Source organism: Dysidea avara, chromosome 5 (assembly GCF_963678975.1).
Source record: "Dysidea avara chromosome 5, odDysAvar1.4, whole genome shotgun sequence".
In the NCBI taxonomy this organism is placed as follows: domain Eukaryota; kingdom Metazoa; phylum Porifera; class Demospongiae; order Dictyoceratida; family Dysideidae; genus Dysidea; species Dysidea avara.
Window position 1 is genome coordinate 27788752 of NC_089276.1, and position 20492 is coordinate 27809243.

The window sequence follows — 20492 nt, forward strand, 5'->3', positions numbered from 1 at the left end:
ATCAATAGTTGTATTTTAGTATTTTGGCATCAATTTTAAGCTATAGCTAAAATCGTAGGGGTTGCACCCTAGACCCCTTCATAATGTATACCATACTGCACTGTATATTCTGTATAACAGTTTTAGTCTTGCCACTGCTAGAACACTCTTTCACAATGGTGGTATAGCTTCAGTCACAATATTGTCTTTTTGTAAATTTCTTGTGGAGGCATGCATATGCCTACCAATCTTCATGTCTTAGCGTCATACATTTCGTTGCAGCATCTGTTAGCTAGCACACACACACACCCCTTATATGAAATTCCATCTAGGCATGTGATCTGCATAACATGACCACGACTCAAAATCACCATCACTTAGACAAACCTCCTATGGTTTTCGTGAATAAAATTATGTGTGTTATATGAAGCTGTAAAACCAACACAGATACTGTTCTCCACCTGATGAATAACACATGTTGTAGTTGAGACACTGAAGTTCTGTTAAGTGCAAATCTGAGTGAAATCCTCTGAAGTATGTAGGTACAAATTATGGCGTGGTTACAAAACACTGTAATTTTAGCATTAAAATCAATATTCCTCCTACAGCTAATTGTGAAACTCCCCAAAATTCTTGTAGTGGTTTGTAATAACATTATCTTTAAAAGTATGGAAACAGATTTTTTAGGAATGACTACTATGGCTTCAAAAGAAGAGATAACTGTTTTTCATAAAAAATTTAGAGAGTTCAATAGCTCATTTGGTAAAATGCTTCAAAAAAATTACTTCCATACTTTTGTTACTTCTATACTTAGGTAACAGATGACAAAGTTTATGAAGTGTAGAACTAAAACTGTGAGACTAGATCCAAAATTCATAGAATTCTCATTCTGAGCCTTAAAGTCAGTGCTTCTATATAACTGGAGATGGTGATTTTTAATTACCACAAACACATCTGATGCAAAAGGGAATGAAAAGCAAGCACAAATCAATGAAAACCAAGATTTTGTATATGAAGCCATAGGAATTAGTAACATGCCCCCTTAATTAAGCCAAATCTTTGGCCTTAATAGACAGGTGAACGCTTTAGAAAGGTGGAATAGAGTATACATTCCTCAGTCAGCCTTTATAGAGAGGTGACAGTAGCTACCGTAATTCGCTTTATTTGTATTTTACGTAAATGACTGCTCTATTAGAGTAGTTCGATCTTGTATAAAAATTTCGTGCAAGAAATTTTCTTTGCATACGAAAATTATTTTACAGCAAAAAAAAGCTAATTACGGTCTAAGACAGTTTCAGTGTACACATGAACACAGTATAAAGTTGTCCTGCTATCTCCCAAACTAATTCTGGCAAGATCTCTAGTTACCCATGCTGTAAGTAAAGTAGAGAACAATGAATACATCAAAAACATTAATATTGAATACACACATGCATTTTATTTCTTCAATGGCTTGTTACTAAGTTGTTGATCATGTGAGTAAGGAGGTGGAGCAGTCATGCTCATCTGATATGACGATGGCTCATGAGGAGAAAACGGACCAGATGTCGGCATGGACTGAAATAGACACATTAATCATCACAGTGGCTCTGTTTGTACTGTAATGTTAGGTAGCTATACATAGTTAAAACAGTGGAAACTGACATCTGAGTACTAGGATCACTAAGTATCTATTCAAAAAGTTTGGGAATCTAGATAAAAGGACGCCTTCGTCATTAGATAGTAAATGGACTATTATCATTTCTAATACAAGGAATTCTCATTAACAGTGCCATATCTTTGGGATCAAATATATGGCCCAAAAAGGCAGTGTTATCAGCTATGTTTGGAATATACAGTAGAATTCCATTACCCTAATAAGGAAGTGACTGTTCTATTAGAGTATTTTGTCAACAAGTGTATGTTGTTCCTAGTGTAGAGTTCTGTATTTGTTTGTCTGAACCAATTCCCTTATTTTTGAGAGGCATTTGGATAACAACAGTTGACTTTACTCAACATGGTTATTTATAAAGTGGTCTTATATATTAAAGAGGTGTCACACAGTGGTATTGCTGACTACATGTACATGTAAACAGTTGACCAATAAACTCACCATGCTAGTAATAGGACTCTGCAGAGATGATGGTGAGCTACAATTAGAAGTCGATCCAGTTGCAGTATGATCCATTAGAGAAACCTTATAACCACGGTTACCACTGTATCCCATCAAGTGAGGTGGTTGTTGCGAAGGAGGGAACTCCTGTCCGTAACCCTGTATGTGTGAGACCACATTGTAGTGTGAGGCATTAGAACATACGGTACAAGTTACAGTACTTATCAATGGTTTATCACATATCATCAAACTTCTTCTGCATACTTACAACCCAATAGCCTAGTGCCTATACGAACTATAGATTAATGCTAAAGTTCCTTTTTATCCCTTACACAATGCATGGTTTCCTAAGCTAATAAACAAACCCTACAGTATTATCTTTAGTTCTCTTTACAAAGAGGCGGAATGTTTCACAGGTGAATGATGTGTAACTGATTGATTGACTTACTTGATTTCCAAATTCCATTTGTTGTCCACCAGGGTGTACCTGGTTTGGAAATGGTGGTCGATAATTATCAGGGGCCTCTGTGTTGATTGGGGGCCTTCCATGATAAGCAAATCTCTGATCTGATTGGCTACTGATCATGTGCCCTGGCTCATTAGGTACTTGAAGGGGAAATCCCGGCTGTTGGTACGACATTTCCATTGGAGGAAATGGCTGTTGTAGGTGTTGCTGTTCAAACCCTTGAAATGTATTAGCTTTACTAAATGAGACATTATTATTGAAATTTGGTTGTTGTTGTGGTTGGGAAAAGCCTGAGGGTGGACGATACATCATGGGTGGGTTGCTAAGCAATGGTGGTCTCTTAGGTGGTTGTGGTGAAGAGTAATCTTGTGATCCAGCCAACTCCTCAGAATCATTTATTGGTCTCTTAATACCAGCAGACACGTTACCCAGCTGTAGATAAGGAAGAAATAAAAACAATGAAATCTCGTTTAGTGGCTTAGCTACCCCTTTAAAAAGACCATATTATTGGCTATAACTATCTTATTACTAAAAGTCTATGGAAAAATTGGGTATGATCGAAGTGGGGATTAAGTGTTCAGTACATCCCACTGGTGAGTTTGATATTGTGGCATAAAATGGTGGCCATGCGCTGCTTTGTTGGCCTCCAGAGCAGTCAGGCAACGAGACCAAAATTAAAGCTTTAAAAAAATTCTATATCCGGCCACCTGTAAGTGCTTTGTTATGTTATATTATATGGACTAATAATCCGTAAAGGTGATTTTTGTTGTGTAAGATGTCTCTAGGATGATTTTCAAAGGCAGAATTTTAGGTGGCATGAAAAATTTTTGGTGCAATCTCTACTTTATTAGTACTGCTGTACCGTTTGATAGAAAGCAAGGAACAAAGTCATCTACACCTGCAGCTATACTGCACTCTGGCATTCCGACAAGTGTAGGCCCTCTGCGCCTACACCTAGTCTTTTCTTTTATCGTCAATCAGGCTGCTTGCTCCAACGAAACCATATCAACACATTAATTTTCCATATCAACTCTTTCTTTCAGCAGCATATTTAGACACCACAGAATTATTTCAGAGCTGGATTTCAGAAGTGTTTCAGTTCCTGTACTTCTATAAGAGGTACACTAGCTAGATATCTGCAACTTCCCCTAGGTTTGTGAACATACCCATCAAATAAAGATCTAGGTGGACTAATAGTGATAGAGTATGAAGACCATACCTCTTAACAATCTAGCATTTACTTAACAGTAAACAAGATCCACACCCCTTATTGATCTAGCTAGCTGCATGCCCCTTGAGATACCGTAATACAACAGTTACTCTAATACAACAGTCATGTATGATATTCTAATAGAACAGTCACAAGTTACACTGTAGCTAGCTAGCTGTGCTACAACAAAAGTGAAGAAACTAGTATTTTAAAAAAATGTTTTAATTTAAAAATGAAATGGGATCTATGCAATAAAAAGTAGTGAAACAAGAGATGAATGATGGTATTACAGTATAGCACAGTGGGAAGTCCCTACTTTGGCATTGAACAAAATAATTGTTATAGTTAATGTGGCAAAGTAGGGACTTTCCCACCGAGCTATGCTGCAATACCATCATTCATCTCTTGGTTCACTATTTTTTTTATTGCATAGATCCCTACTTCATTTTAAATTAACAAGTTTTGAAATACTAGTTTCTATGATCTTACTCAGAGATAAAATTATAATTTTCCTGTACTAGCTTGTTTAATTTTTGTACAATGACTGGTGAACCAATGCATACCGCATAAATGGAAAGAATAACGCCAGCCAGAGTATAACGCTTGCCTTAATTATCAATTACCAGAAAGCGTTGTTGGAATTTCGCTTTAGTTCCTGCTTTGTTCCACCATAGATAATATACGTATACATGGATTGGAAATGCGCTTACAAATAAATACAATAACTGTGCCATATCCTCATTATGTGCACGAAAAATTATGGTTAGTACAGCTAGAGTGTTTTGCATTCTTGTATGTTACCACACGATGTTTGTTGTTTGCAGCTGGATTAATTACCACCTACACTAACTGGAGGTTGGACTGGTTAGACACGCTGACTCCTAGCAAACAGTAGGGATACAAAATTCTCATTGTTTAAGAGGAATATGGTGTTTCGGAACAGTTTTGTAATTTTGCTGAAGAAACTGTAACCTCAGCATCGTTTCTAATCTGTTGCCTGCATCACTAGTAACAGGTAGAATGTTATTAGGCTACTTAGGTATTGTTGCTTTACTGTATACTTCCATTACTTCGATAAAACTATGCCAAAATAGGCTCTAAGTTTTTGTAATTATTTTGCCCATGCAAAGTAAAACTGTAGTTAAAGCTTTATTGTAACATGCCAAGCATTTAATGGGTAGTGCAAATGAAGCCATGAAAAGTTGGCTAAAAGCTACGCTGCTGAAATATTCGCTAATGCTCACCTGCCCTATCCACCTGTCACCAATGGTATTCCCTCCAACATCACCACACACACCTGTATTCTTGTTCAGTACATAACGCAACACACTGACAAAGTAAAAGAAATGTCTGCACTACTAAATAACGGGCCTGTTAACAGCCTGCCAACATTTTGACAACTAGCATACTGTAATGAGGATAGACAAAATATTTTAATGCGTTTCCAATCCATGTTTACGTATATTATCTATGGTTACACTTCTATGGTTAAACTTGTTACACAGCATTACAAACAAAGGAAAATGCAAGAAATGCCTTTGAAAGTAATCCGCTCACTACAAAAATTACAGACAATTCTTGTAATGGCCAGCTTGCACTGACGCCACTGTGTGTTACTGCAAATCAACACATTTGAGGTAGTGGAAAAAGCAATGGGACACAAAAGCAGACTAAGGTAATTCCATGATGTATGCTCTATAGCTGCTATGGTTGGACATCTTGGGCTGAAGCCACATACAGGTAGGACGAAATTTTTTTATGTCTACCATATTGTAAACAAACGCATGCAACATGCATACCTTTGAGGATGTAGGAAACACAAAGATAATGAGTAGATGAATAAGATGGCATTTATGGCACGTGAGACACGGGAGTTGGAGTACTGAATATTTGTCTCCGCTGAAACGCCCTTTCTCTTGGTTCTACAGGCGTACAAGTATTGCTGTTCATTGTAACATATAGACAAACTATTTACCATGCCAAAAATCAGGGGAGTCAAGCCGTCTAGTGGAAATTCGACTTCACCAGCGTTCTCATTGGATAAAGAGGAGAGCAACACGTGTATCACCTGTAACAAGTTAATAACTGGTGATGCTTTTGAGTGCGTTTGGTGCAGAAAGTGGCAGCACAGAGTTTGCATTAATTTAAGTGTTGGGCAATATGGCGCTCTTTCTGATTTACCAAACAATATTGTATTTTTCTGTTCTCATTGTTTTTACAAATTGCCCAATGCCCTAATGGCTTATGACAACACTAAGGAAGTTTGTGATGTAATAGAAACTAAGCTGAACTCTGTGCAAATGGATTTATTAAACAGATTTGAGGACTTGACAGAGAAAGTAAATAATTTAGTTAGTTACAGTGAACAAGGGCCTGTTACCACTGTAGTAGAAAACACTGAGCCATCTGAACAAGTGATCCATAGCAAGGAGGTAACTGTTGAATCAATAGCATCAATGACTGCAGCGGTCATATCTGAAGAAAAGGAACGGGAGAAACGGAAACTGAATTTGATTGTGCACAACCTTCCAGAATCCATATCAGCGGAAGCCAGTATTCGGAAGAACGAAGATACTCAGAATGTCACATCCTTGATTAATAAATACATTGGAGTTAATGCTCACATCAGTAATGTAACACGGATTGGTAAACAGACTGGAAGGCCCAGACTCACGAAAGTTACTTTGTCAACAAGAGAGGAAAAGTTTAAAATTCTCCGCAACAGGTTGAACTTGCGTAAGAAGGAGCACCCGACTCATGTCACTAAAGTATTTATAACACCTGACTTAATCCCACAAGAGCAAATACGGAACAAACAACTACGTGCCAGGCTAAGTGAGCTCAACAAGCAGGATAAATTGTATCGGATTAAGAACGGTAAAATAGTTCTAAGAGAAGCTTCCTAATTTAGACCAACTCCATCATATCAAGCCATATAATATCAAGATCAAAATAGCTACAGAACAGATTTTAGCGATGCAGTGTCTCAAGCAAGTATTGTGATGAACTTGATCAGAAACTCTTGAATAATTTTGTAAGATATAAGATATATGCGTCATACTCCTTAATGGAGGTTTTGCATATTAAACTTAATAATAATAATAATATGTAGGTTTAACTGATGTGATGCTAGAGGGTCAAATATAATATTCACATGTATGTTTAGGTCTGGAGGGTAGCGCTACTATATTATTGAGTTTTCAGTACCTTTTGCTGTTGATGGTCTGGTGGAGGGCGTTGTGGTTGTTTCTGATGTTGATCTTGATGAGGAGATAGGAGTGGCTGAATCTGTTGTAACTGGCTGCTGGTGGGAGGGGCTTCACTCATAGCTACTGAAGTGGCAGCAATTTGCTGCTGATGCTCCCTAACATTTGACCACAAGAATCAAATAAGTACATAAAATATAAGCAAACACAATTTGGCAATCTGGCAGTTTTTGCTATTAAAATGTGGGTGGGTATGGACAAACAAATGGACATCATATGTTCTTTATGGAAACAATTTCAAAAAATAAACAAAAAAACAACAACAAAAAACAAGCACACACACCTGTTTAAAAACAACAATTTAGGGAGACCACTAACAAGAAAGGAAAATGTCATATAAGCTAAAAAATTCTACTAATAACTGTTTCAATTGATCAATAAGCCAGAGAGTGTGGCTCACCTCATCTTCTGGTCATGTTGTAGTTGACGTTTCTGCTCATCCTCGTGTAGTACCTGCTTGAGCTGCTGGAATAAGTGATGCTTCTCCTCCTTCAGTGAGGCCAATTTGCTCTCTAAACTGGCCAGCTGTGTGAATTAATTGGTAGTATGATTTGTGACGAGTATCAACAAGAACATATGATAGTAACCAAGAGTATTGAATGGCGTAACACCATTTGATTAATAAAATGTGGAGAGTAACACGGATATTTCAGTGATTGTTTGTTTACGCAAAATGGTGTGTACGTGGCAATGGTTCATTGTTCACCAGTTTTTCGTGTTATTCAACCAAGTATTCAGCAGTTGTTGGTCAAGGAGAGTGTAATAAGGACAAAGATAACTCTTGAAAGCAACAACACAAGCAAGCGTGTGGCCACGCTTTCATGGATTTGCTTGGCAGTGCCAGAAACTCTAAAATTAGCCATTTTGCTTTAATGTCATATTGGTTAGGACTAAATACAGCAACCATTAATGGCAACATAAATGAACAATTACTGTTACTCTATGCAATTATTGATCACAGGGTAAAATGCCGTTTGATACCACACACAAACACCACACACGCACGCACACGCACACCACACACGCACACACACAAACACCACACACGCATGCACACAAACACCACACACACGCACAAGAATCGCATTAGATCTTTAGATCACCATCTCTGCGTCTCAGACCTCCGTTAAGGTATATGCTCACCCAGACAGGGGACACTAAACAACCTATAATTTACAGGCTTCTGAAATTTAGATAAGGTGAGTGGAGTTCCAGGCAGACGCATTAAGTACTCACAAGTATAAATTTCAAAGTGTTTGAAATTAAATGCTTTCAATCTTCTATATTTTGAATTGAAGCATTTGTACTGATAAAAGGCTTGAGAATACATTTCAATCCACATAGGCATACCTGTATGTAGCTAGCTTTTCTTTATGAACAATCCAAACAGGATATTTTAAATGGATTGCTTACAATTCTGTCTGGTCTCTAACTGTACAGCAGACTCAAGGGTAATGCCATTACTAGGTGATATGTTTCCGTGCCGCAGGATGGTAGTGTACATGTAACACATGCACACACACAGCATACAACAAACATAGGTAAGGTACATATGTGACACAAATGATTCAGCTTATGTTTCTTTTTGGTGGTGCCTGGCAGAACAGCTGTAGCCAATCACATCATTCATAGATTAAATATATTACTCAGCATTTATGTGTGCAATGTTGAAGACAACACAAAATCATGAAGTTAAAACAATAAATCAAGTCAAATCAATGAAAATTCACAACATCTCAATGCATTGTATAGTACCATACCTGTCTGCTAATCTCATTGCGATCTTCACGCAATTTCTTGCACTTCTCTTCTTGTTCACGCAACAACTGACTGTTCTCCTCCTCTTCCTCTGGACTAGGCTCAGTAGTAGCAGTGACGTCATCGTCTTTATCCTCCTCTTCGTTACGAGGAGGCGACTGCTTCACCTCTACATCTTCACTGATCGTATTTTCTGCTATAATTACACGGTAATGCACCACTAACAGGTAGATTATATGCTTACCAGGTGGCGCGTCTTTGCGAAGGATCCGTTGTCTTAGCGCCAAAAACTGTTGCCTTGATAAGGGTTTTCTTTTAACTAGTGTCACCATATGAAGACGCGCTCCAGATTACAACTAGTATTGAAGTGTTAGTTTATCGCAATGACGTATACTCTTATTAAAGCACACCAACGGTAAGAAAGTTTTTGATTGTGGGCTACGTATATTTGACACTCGAGAATTGATAGTTAAATGCATTACATATATGTAATACTTCATATCTCTGTCAAGTAGTCCATTTTTCTCGTATCATGATCAGAAACTTCTCCCTAACTCTGGGGTAGGCCAGTATGTTCTCTGGCTTCTCTGTCTGCCATAAACTATCAAACTCCCTCATGGCTTCACCTGCAATATGAGTTGTATAACTGATAACAATATGTGCCTGGAACCGCATTAAGGACACTTTCAGACACTGCATATTACATAGTGTAGGAATCTAATAGTGTGTAAAGGTGAGAACATGTTATGTACACAATATAATGATCAAGGTTCAGCATTGTGCAGTGGTACAATAGTAACCATATACACAGGGGCAGTGGAAAAGGTTAATAAGAAAGGGAGTCAACTTTTTGCAATGTAATATACATGGTGGTGTTAAGTGTACAACAAACATGCATTAGAGAAGGGACCGGAGGGGGTTGGAGGAATACCTCCTTAGGAGCTCTGGAGTTGTATTTTAGACCATTTTTTATTGCTATACTACAGATATGCCAACTCTCATGCATTAGGCGTGAGTCTCACTCTTTGGCAAGTAATCTCACGCATTTCTCATGCCTGATCTGTTTCATAATTAGCCCTGTGCTTAAAATTGGATAGACCTGTGTTTATTTTTGTACTTTGAGCATCTAGCGACCTTTTTTTTTTTTTTTTTTTTGGTCTTCGCTATCAAAAATCCTGGAGCTGCACTTGAGTCTGGTCCACATTGCTGGTAGTGTTTGAGGTCTCACTCCTAAAATTGTTCAGAGGTTGGCATCTCTGATACTATAAAGTAATTGATTGCTCTATTAGAGTAATTTCGATCGTTTACTGCACAAGCTTTATATGCTGAAATGGTCATTTAACTAGAGTAACCTTATATTAAAGGTTGCAATGACTGTGCACAGTGTCTGTGTGTTTGGGAGAGGAGAAGGGGACCTCTTGGATTTTATTGGAAGTGGACCTCAGGCATTCCAACTCAGATAAATTGACACTTGGGTGTGTGTGTGTGTGTGTGCGTGTGTGTGTGTGCGTGCGTGTGTGTGTGTGTGTGTGTACTGCGTGTGCAATGACAAAGCCTTAAGACCATTTTATCTATTTAAAAGTTTTTCTAAGCTAAACAATTGCTCAAATTTAGCAAATTTTTTCCTGTGGCTACGTAGATGCGCAGTCTACATAGTGAACACCACAACACTTCATACTCACAGAACAGTTCCATCACACACTGCAGAGAAATGGGTGGGGCTGTCTTGTAGAGGTATGCATACAGCACACGCCTCTCCAACATCTCCCATATCATACTGGCTAGGTCAATACCAACTATGGCATACGGGTACCTGTGTGCGTGATGTTATCATTACCACAGTAGCAAGATCACACATATCACTTACCCAAGAGTTGGATGACGAGAATGTGATAACAACTGTCGTGCTAGGTCACCACGGCAACTGGCCAGGTGACTTGCATTACATTAAGGTATACAACATATTACATGATTGGTTGCTAGGATACTGTAAACATGTTAATCCAAATAGTCCCATCCCTCTGAAGTCAGTCGCAGGATCAGTGCCTTGGAAACCAAGGTCCTTCCATTGTTCACTCACACGAGATGTTAGCTTTTCTGAAGGCATCATGTGATCCCATAGCTATAGTGATTAATCACTGTCAAAACATTGCTATATAGTATGACAAATGAGGTGGTAAAGTTAATACACATGCAAATTTTATGAACTGGAAATTATCTTCTACGTTGCTGCATGAGCAGCAGTGTAGCAACATACTTATATCTGAGGAAGGGGGCTAAAGATGGTGACTGTTTACAGTGTGTAAGGACATGCATACTGGGCATCCCTCCAAGAAAATCTGAAATTAACTTTGGTAACAATCTTGGTTAGATTTTATTTGAAACTGAATCTGAACACTTTGTTTGAGTTCATGAATGTCCTACTAGAGTAGCTAATCATGAACTGCTCTTTTGAGCATCTCTACAAAGTGGAGGGGATAAGAAAGCCTACCTAATTGAGCACAATAATTTCTTAAGAAATAACACAATACATAATTACCCACCTGAGACAGCAGCGATTCATGATGTTCATTGTCCTTGTTGTATCTGTCCTTCTTCAACAGCTCCACCTCCCTAACTAGACCAGCCACACCCACCACAATTTGCAGGGAACTCCTCAATGATGACATACACCTACAACAACATGATTATTACCTCCCAAGACTACAACTATCGCCTCTCAGCCTCAATAGTGCGACATACACCTTTACTAATGATGGGACCTAGCCCACTCATAAGAGATGGTCTTAATAAAGAGGTAATGAAGTTGTGCTGAAGTAGTCATTATAATGAGTTATGCAATGAAAATTTGGTCCAGGGCAAAAATTGGTCCAGCCGGACCATTTTCAGTCGACCAAATTTAGTCAGCCCAGACCATTTTTAGCATCCAAAATTGGTCCAACCTGACCAAAATTGGTCCGGCCCAAACTTAGTTGGCCACATGCACCCTTGACCACTAATGCGCACGCAGCCAATTATGCACTGTTATAAGTTGTTTGTGACGGATCACTGCAGCCGACTTAGCTATAGCTATTAATCTAGAATAATGAGCATTGCAAGCATTATCACTGCATGGATTTGTGCTAAAGTTATCCAATTAGGGTAGGGATCACTGCATTGGATCAACTAGCTGCATTGGAGATGCTTAAGATCGAGATACTCTAATAGAGCAGTCACCTATAACATTCATCAGCATGCAGGCACTGATCCAAAAATAAATGAAGGTGGGTGGCTAGCCCAGGTTTTAAGTTGAGAGTCCTGAATGTCTTAATATGTACATCAGGGAAGAGCTGACACTGTTATTGTTTGGCGTGTACAAGTTATCCAATTAGGGTAGGGATCACTGCATTGGATCAACTAGCTGCATTGGAGATGCTTAAGATCGAGATACTCTAATAGAGCAGTCACCTATAACATTTATCAGCATGCAGGCACTGATCCAAAAATAAATGAAGGTGGGTGGCTAGCCCAGGTTTTAAGTTGAGAGTCCTGAATGTCTTAATATGTACATCAGGGAAGAGCTGACACTGTTATTGTTTGGCGTGTACAGTGAAGTACACAGTAGCATGTGCACTGTGCTCATATAATGTCTGATCATGAGTTAACACCTATCTACCATCCTCAAGTATAAGTGATCCAGCATAGGCTGGTGAAAATAGGCTGGATGAAAGATTCAACCAAACACTGCAGAGCATGCATGCTTGCTTAATGAGCATATAAAAAGATACTTGGGAAGAATATCTTGATAGCTACCTGTGTTTTTGCATACAACACTGCACACCATGAGTCATTTGAGTTGATGTTTGGAAGAAAACCTCTACTTCCCACCTGGATATTGACATGCATGGAGAAGAAGAATGCAGGACTTTTATCATCCCACACTGCTTTAAATTAAAATATTAGCTAGCTAATTTTGTGACTCTGTCCCTCGCTGCATATTTATAGCTATGGCATGGAATTTAGTTTCTAGCTACTACCTAATATGCATTTTCCGTAAATCATCTCAGGAAAATGAAACTATGCTACTCGTAATAATAGTTTCCAGGCTAAGTCAGCTACAGTGCATCCGTCACAAACAACTTAGCTATGCATCATTGGCTGCATGCGTTGATGGACCGACCAAAATTGGTCCAAGTAATTAGGGGTGCATGTGGCCAACCAAGTTTGGGATAGACCAATTTTGGATGCCAAAAATGGTCTGGCCGGACTAAACTTGGTTAACAAAAATCGGTCTGGCCGGACCAGTCTTGGTATCCAAATTGGTCCGGGCGGACCGATTTACCCGGACTGATTTTTCCATGACAGGTAGAGTGAGGATTTCCTGTACTAACTTGGCATCGTTTTTAATCCTTTTCACCCTCAGCACCACATCTATGGCATTATCACTTGTGTGATCGCCATCTAACAACCTCCTCAACTCCTAATATTGGTGTCCATAGCAACTAGACCACCATAACACAGCTCCTTACCAAAGCACGTGATCTTCTCAAGCTGTTTTCTGCAATTCACTTGATCAAAATAGAAAAGACCCATAATGCAACGTACCAACACGTAGAGCTAACTGATGTAAGGGTAATCTCATATAACACAGCCTCTCTAGTTCACACTGACCAGTAAACAGTCTCAGTAGCCACTTCCATACGCGCCATAGCCACTGAATCAACATCGCCCACGTCGTGTACGAAATTATTAGAGTCCAGGGGACAGAAGTATCACAACATACATGAAGCCTTCGAGATGAACATCGCTCGGATATGGAAGGTTAGTAAATTGTGTGCATGTACTACGTGCTGTATGTCAACTGTACAACCTTCCATATTATCTTGTTATTTAAATGCACTCTGACCTCCCCTTATAAACGAAACTAAAACCTACTATATAGCTAGCCTCCAGTGAAAAGGTCTACAGTCTGTCAGGCTTTTTTGTAACTATTAGAGGGATCATGATAGCTGCTACAGGTATCCCTTAGTATGATCTGTGTACACTTTCTATGTGATCAGTGGAACTAGAGAAGTGTACATGGGTTTATAATGATACTGTCTTGATGCTCTTAAATGCTATACTATCACCTGATAAATGAGTAGTGCATATGATACTAGTGGTTCCGAATGAATTGGCCTTGATATCAACCATGCTTCCAAAGTGTTCAAACTGCTATTATCACTTGCACATTTCTCCATACCTGTAATTTCTTTGATTGTGACTTGGGTATGTAAAACATATGGAGCTTGGGTATGTAAAACATATGGAGCTTGGGAATTTTGTATGAAAAGATAATCCGTAGGGATTGGTACTCAATAGATTTGGTCTGCCAGCTGTTTAATGATTTAATGATTTGAAGGGAGACTACATCAGTTCTAAGAACTGCTTTTAAACATTATCAGTGAAGTATAAGAAAGCAGCCTTGTACAGAGGACACTATATCATTGTACAGTTGTGGTGCCATAACGCATCTTGTAGTTCTGCAATGTGTTGATTTCAATGAAGTATTTGGAAGTGACTAGGATTGGTAATGTTTTCACAGCTACAGCTGGTACATTACATATATCTCTTTTCCTAGTTAAGTTACATGTTACCTTCAAATTTCTACAAAAACTGAAAATATATACCCCTGAAATTTCACATGTACTGACATTCAATATTGTGTTACATTTTTAAGTTACGATGGACATGTTACTAGGTGCTACTAGCAGTATTGGTGTCCGGGTTACTGTTGATGGATGTCATGTTTGTGTACGACCTTACAACCAATCATATGGGAGGAAGAGATGACCACACCCATTCAGAAGACAGTAAGAACTAAGGTGTACCAACAGCAGTGAATTCATTTTGTTTGCTGTAGAACCATCCATTACTAAACGTATTGCTAATGTGTTGAAAGCATCTCAACCACCTAAGAAGTTTCTACATGTTCAAATGTACTCTAGTAAAGAAAAAGCTTCAATTAAAATTGAAGGGAAAAATGTGCGTGTGTGTGTGCTTGTGTCACTTTTAAAGTTACCATTTCATTTTCTGCATTTAGGCCCTACATGTCACTGGTGGAGATGAGGCTCGTGGCATGTATGTGGTTGTGGTGAACCAAGCTACTGTAAGTGTTTAAATAATCATCAAGCACTGCATGTACATCATGCAATGATTAGTTTGTCTTTGTTTGATCTGTACATAATTATACATATTGCATATACTTTTTTGCTTGGAGTTAGGAGCTACACATGTTTGCATGTGCACTAGAGATTTGTATGTTAATACATGCATGGATGGATGGAGTAACTGTACATCTATGTACTTTAGTTTGGATTACCATTTTAGGAAACTTTTGTACATGTTTACTAACAGTACAATAATATAATCATGTTATAGTAGATATGTATACACATACAAATCAGACTATTTAGTATATGCTCACAAATAACGATAGTTTACAGGTTAAATATTCCCAATCTTCCTTGCCAGTTCTTTGGTGCTTGACTATCAGTGTTGGGAGTAACGCGTTACATAATACTATTACTTTTGTGGTAACAGAGTAATATAACGAAATACGCTATAAAAACAGGTAATATAACGCAAGTTACTTTACTTACAAATGTAACACGTTACCTAAGTAATATAGTTACTGTAACGAGTCTAATATTACGTAATATTATTACTACAAGTAACGATGTTACTAATCTCATTAGTTATCCTCTGAGTAACGCCTAGCCATAACGAAGTAACGAGGCCTACTGAATGAAGCTTATTCACCAGCTTCTTACTTATAACCAAGATTTGCATATTGTCCAACAACGCAATCATGTCACGTGATAAGGTGGTAGTTTCACACGTGACAGCTTAAGGCTGTGGACACAAAGTAATATAATATGTAATATTATTACAGTTACTTTATTTTATGGGTAATATGTAACTGTAACTAAATAGTTCAGTTGCAAGTAATATGTAATATGTAACTAGTTACTTTTACAAAGTAACTTGCCCAACACTGTTAACTATACACAGCTAGCTGGCCACTGTAGTTTGTTCTCTCTACTTTTCATTCATACTGAACAAGTTGTACATGCTTGAAATATTTGGGGGTTGGATGTTTTCTTTTGTTTGGTTTCCCACAGGGAGCTGTAATGGCTGACAGAAGGTTTGACACTTACATGCCTGGAGGGTCAGACCAATTGGAAATCTTCCTGGAATCAATCATGGCAGGGAGATATCTGTTCTTTGCCATCAAGGTAAGCCTCTGTGTGAATATAGTTTTGTCTAGAGGTGTGTGTTTGGACTACATATCTAAATGACTGAGATATTAGATCACAACATCAAGATATTCTAATAGAGCAGTCAAGCATTCTAATATAACAGTCAAATAAAGTAGTCATTTTATTTATTTAAGCAACAAAAACTTTACAGCTGCTATTCTGTGTATGTATAGCGTATATATTGCTTCAATAGGGATCGATTAAAATGTGTACTATTGTGGCTTTAGGTACTGTTAAGATCCTTTCCAATGCTGTAATCCCTATATAATATTTTAAATTCCTAACACTTGTACAAATACATATGTAAGTCTGTGCACATGTAATATGTACATGTATACATACCACATGTATGTTATTGTTCCTACATTGTTTGAAGGATGAGGCTACTTTTTCTCTCAAAGACAGTGCCCGACAACTGTTGAAGAAAATGGGCAGTCATGTTTCTGGTGAGCACAACATTGTACTGCATTGTGTTACCTTGTCAAACCTCTGTAGAGTCACTCCACTGGAGAGACATGTGGGTGTTTGCTACACAGAAAAATGGTATGCTTGTGAGTGTGCAGTGTATAGCTGCGAAATGTGTGTAGTTTATTTGTGCTGTTACACACGCATGCACGCACACACATACTCTTTACACTACATGCACACGCATGCTGTAAAAGTGCAATATTTAGCACATTATGAATCTTTTGAAAATCTCATGAAAATAGGTTTGAACTTGTGGAAATGTCATGGGTTTAAACCTGTAAACAATGTCATGAATAAGACAGAGTGTACTGTGCCATGAAGAACACCACATGTTTGACAGTATAGTAAGCTAAATTTGCATGAAAAATATACAAGTTACAGTGCGTGTGTTATGGAAAATACCTGCTCCTATGAACTAGTATGCATGAAAAAAAAATCGACATTCAACAAAAATGTCATTAAGGAGTATGTCATGAGTATGAAGAATGTCCTGAAAATGTTTTTGTTGTTTTAATTTGTAGGAGATACTTTTGGAGAAGATTTTGCAAAGTCTCCCAATTTGCAAGAATGGGGTCAACCAACCACATTAGCCGTCACTATTCCACTAGCCAATGAGCAACTTATCTGTGATTGGCCAGATAGTAAAGACAATATAGCTCGTCGTAATTTCTGTTCTCGCTATGAAGGCTATGGAGAACTGTGTGATTGTGAGTTATGGACCACATGTGCAAAGATGGTTGATCATAACCCTCCCTACTAGCATTGTATACTGCCATGTGTAATTACACAACCAAATATAGTGCCTGTTGACAGTGACTGATGATTTAGTCACATTTACGTATGAAGATCTTTAGGCTTGATAGCTTCTAACCTAGGAAAGCAATAATATGTTATAGTGTTACAAATTCATTATGAGAATTCTGATACACACATGCCAGGACCAACATTTCATGCATAAGATATCTTTTTGTGTGTTATATAACATGGAATTGTGTATATAGTCAGCATTGGAGATTATGAGATGTTTGATGGTGTGTAATCAGCCTTCTTTAGTTACCATGTTGTTATGTGAGTGAAATCATAAGAATCGTACCACATATAGGTTCGCATCCTCTTCCCATTACTATCAAGACAGAACCAGTATGTTACCATGGTTACAATTTCTATAATAGTTTACATATCTTATGCATAGCTACCAAACAATAATGTCAAAAACATACCAGTTGGAATTATCGCTAGTAATCGTCCACAGTATCTGTTCAAGTAAGGGAAATGTTCTGTGTTTGTTAATAAATTATCGGTCCTGCTATCTTTTGTAGAGGAATACGCTCAATGCTATCAGCTCCTGGAGGTATGTAACTAACTGTATCCCATCATGGGTACTGTCATGCTGTACAGTTGAACCTCATCAAGGGCCATATGGGACCAAGTAATACATTCTCAATAATAAGAATGAAGTTATGAAAGTGCACTTTAGTTATATGCTTAGAACTGCTATAATGAGGTGGTCTTGTGAAAGAGGAGAGTGAGCATGCAATTTGTAAATTTCAGTACTGACTGCTTTATAAGAGTGTTTTGTTAATTTTAGAAATAACAAGTATTTTTTCTTTACTGTCTCATAGCAAATGCTTCACTGATTACAGCTTTCATTGATGGATTTTATCAGGTGGGTGTGTGTTTCAGATCACATGATCCACTTGTTATGCCTATCTAAACAGGAGCCTGTTGCTGTGGCATCATTATATAACATTAGAGCTGTTCAACATGAACCATCCAGTCAGAAGAATGGACGCATCACTCAACATTATTTGGCTAGCTTGAAGAAAATCTTTGAGCTCTATCCAGTAATTATAACACTGAATGGATATTTAGAATTACTATTATTATTCTTATAGGATGCTCCTTATGCTATAGTCATTGAAGAAGATTTGGAAGTATCTCCAGATTTCTTCAAGTATTTAAACCTTACTATAATGATTTAAATGTACAATGTTTTCTGTTTCCATAGTTACTTTAGTCAGACCATTGGTCTAATGGACAAAGATGATACAATTTATTGTGTATCGGCTTGGAATGATCTGGTGAGTGTAATGTGTAAGGCAACATAGTCATGTGGCTAGAGCATTGGCCTGGTATACCAAAGGTCCCACACCTTCATCTGTGGGCCTTCTGCAGCTGCCCTATGAGGATTTCTGACTCGTAGTACCTAAGTAGCACACATGTGTTCCAGTGCCGACTATACTAACACAATAATCAAGGACTTTCTTTGTGTGTGTGTGCGTGTGTGTGTCACCACCAATGTTACCATAGGGATATGAACACTCTTGTGAGGATAGTCAGTTACTGTACAGAGTAGAGACAATGCCAGGACTGGGGTGGCTGCTAAAGCGTAAAATGTTCAAAGAAGAACTAGAGCCAATATGGCCAACTCCGGACAAATTATGGGACTGGGACATGTGGATGAGAATTGATGAGATCAGGAAGGAAAGGTAACCTGCTGTGTTTTAGTACATATAGTAGAACCAAGATCATACATACATGCTTTAATGATTAATTTGTACATTGTACCTGCCTGTAGTGCATAGATACATATAGCTAAGTTAGCTAGCAGATTTTTTTTTTCATTATACATTATACAGGGAGTGCATCATACCAGATGTATCACGGACATATCACTTTGGTAACTCTGGTACTAATGTCAACCCATACTTCCAAGAGGCTTACTTTAAGAAACACAAACTCAACAAACAACCAATGGTAGAATTGAAGGATCTGGAAAGGTTAGTCTCATGTGAGATCACATGATGTTACATGGTTTCATGTGATGCAGGATGACACACGATGGATATGAGGAAATAATTCATGAACTGATCAAGTTAGTGGGTGTTAATTGTTACTATTGTGATCAATGGATGGTCACATTAGGAAGGCGGTCAGACATTTAGAGGGAAACCCATGTAAAAATAGTAATTTTGTGCCTGACACAAAGGTGAGTGTGTTCTTGTGTGATCACATGATCCAGACCACACCTACAGGGCAAAATATACACAATGTACATCAGTAAGAACAGCCGTCATGATTATGACACTTGGATGGGTGTGGCTAAGTGTTTTAAACTGTGGGACCTTGATGCTCGAGGATTTCACAAGGTTAGTTTGGTAGAGCTATAGACTATTCCTACAAATGATTACTAAGTTGTATTTGTTATCTATTGACTACATATAGTACACCTGTAAAATTCAGTCTCTGAGTTTTATCTTGTGTATATCGTTTTCACTGTTGTGTTTTATGTACTGTGTCAAATGGTCTTATAGAGCTTGTGGAGGTTTTGGTTCAAGAGTAACCAGATTGTTGTGATTGGTTGTCCTGACTCCCCCTACTGCACGTGAGAACTTGGTGTTGTTGTTGTTGGTGTTGTTGTTGTTGGTGTTGTTGTTGTTGGTGTTGTTGTTGTTGGTGTTGTTGTTGTTGTTGTTGTAAGGGATTATATACTTTACCTAATGCCAGTTTCTGTTTACACTGTGTAACTAAGCAAAGTCTAGCCTCCCATGTCATTTGTTAGCCAGACTTTGTTGTTTGTCCTAATCAAAGTCTTTTCTGATGTATGGAGTAGTGATTCCTAAAAATATGGCTCAGACTTTTACAAATTATTTCCTGTTATATTACTAGGTACAAGCCGGACGATGTTGAACTACTAAAGATAGAAAAGCCAAAGAACAGATGATACTTATATTGCTGACCTCAAATGACATCACAACCATGAGACATTTGTACTGACAGTTTTTATAAGCCAAAACACAGTAATGTATAGTAATCTATATTTCTCTGAATTAAGTATACTGATACACCCCATCTGAGAAGTGTTTACACTAGCTGGATTAATTCAAGTTGGTCAGAGAGCAATGCCATTGTAAAAGCAGCACATGCCATGATTATGTATGTAGTCTGGTGTTTGCAAGGGAAACTTCTACTT

General features: G+C 38.1%; 3 protein-coding genes across 5 annotated transcripts; 1 reads left to right on the top strand and 2 right to left on the bottom strand.

Moving 5' to 3' along the window:
* Positions 1 to 1197: 1197 nt before the first annotated feature.
* On the bottom strand, positions 1198 to 9157 carry LOC136255713 (G protein pathway suppressor 2-like). Of its 3 annotated transcripts, XM_066048542.1 has the most exons (8): positions 9016 to 9157; positions 8774 to 8967; positions 7414 to 7538; positions 6955 to 7111; positions 2520 to 2969; positions 2072 to 2230; positions 1410 to 1536; positions 1198 to 1352 (listed from the first exon to the last, which is right to left on the bottom strand). In XM_066048542.1, the coding sequence occupies exons 1-7, from the start codon at positions 9101 to 9103 to the stop codon at positions 1417 to 1419; spliced, it is 1293 nt and encodes a 430-aa protein (XP_065904614.1). In that variant the 5' UTR covers positions 9104 to 9157; the 3' UTR covers positions 1198 to 1352; positions 1410 to 1416. The 3 variants fall into 3 exon arrangements, with proteins under 3 accessions (XP_065904614.1, XP_065904615.1, XP_065904613.1); XM_066048543.1 differs by lacking the exon at positions 1198 to 1352 and having other exon boundaries at positions 1360 to 1536; positions 8774 to 8964; XM_066048541.1 differs by lacking the exon at positions 1198 to 1352 and having other exon boundaries at positions 1360 to 1536.
* LOC136255715 (ELMO domain-containing protein 2-like) lies at positions 9016 to 13513 on the bottom strand. Its single transcript, XM_066048544.1, has 8 exons — positions 13356 to 13513; positions 13280 to 13308; positions 13142 to 13230; positions 11315 to 11444; positions 10760 to 10893; positions 10639 to 10707; positions 10454 to 10584; positions 9016 to 9397 (listed from the first exon to the last, which is right to left on the bottom strand). The coding sequence occupies exons 1-8, from the start codon at positions 13474 to 13476 to the stop codon at positions 9279 to 9281; spliced, it is 822 nt and encodes a 273-aa protein (XP_065904616.1). The 5' UTR covers positions 13477 to 13513; the 3' UTR covers positions 9016 to 9278.
* LOC136255712 (protein O-linked-mannose beta-1,2-N-acetylglucosaminyltransferase 1-like) lies at positions 13473 to 20371 on the top strand. Its single transcript, XM_066048540.1, has 22 exons — positions 13473 to 13571; positions 14491 to 14602; positions 14653 to 14774; positions 14833 to 14898; positions 15914 to 16027; positions 16428 to 16497; positions 16547 to 16594; positions 17041 to 17226; positions 17622 to 17659; positions 17712 to 17782; positions 17839 to 17870; positions 18142 to 18185; positions 18238 to 18363; positions 18415 to 18473; positions 18528 to 18600; positions 18830 to 19008; positions 19159 to 19299; positions 19350 to 19394; positions 19445 to 19508; positions 19555 to 19668; positions 19834 to 19904; positions 20189 to 20371. The coding sequence occupies exons 1-22, from the start codon at positions 13548 to 13550 to the stop codon at positions 20241 to 20243; spliced, it is 1854 nt and encodes a 617-aa protein (XP_065904612.1). The 5' UTR covers positions 13473 to 13547; the 3' UTR covers positions 20244 to 20371.
* Positions 20372 to 20492: the final 121 nt, after the last annotated feature.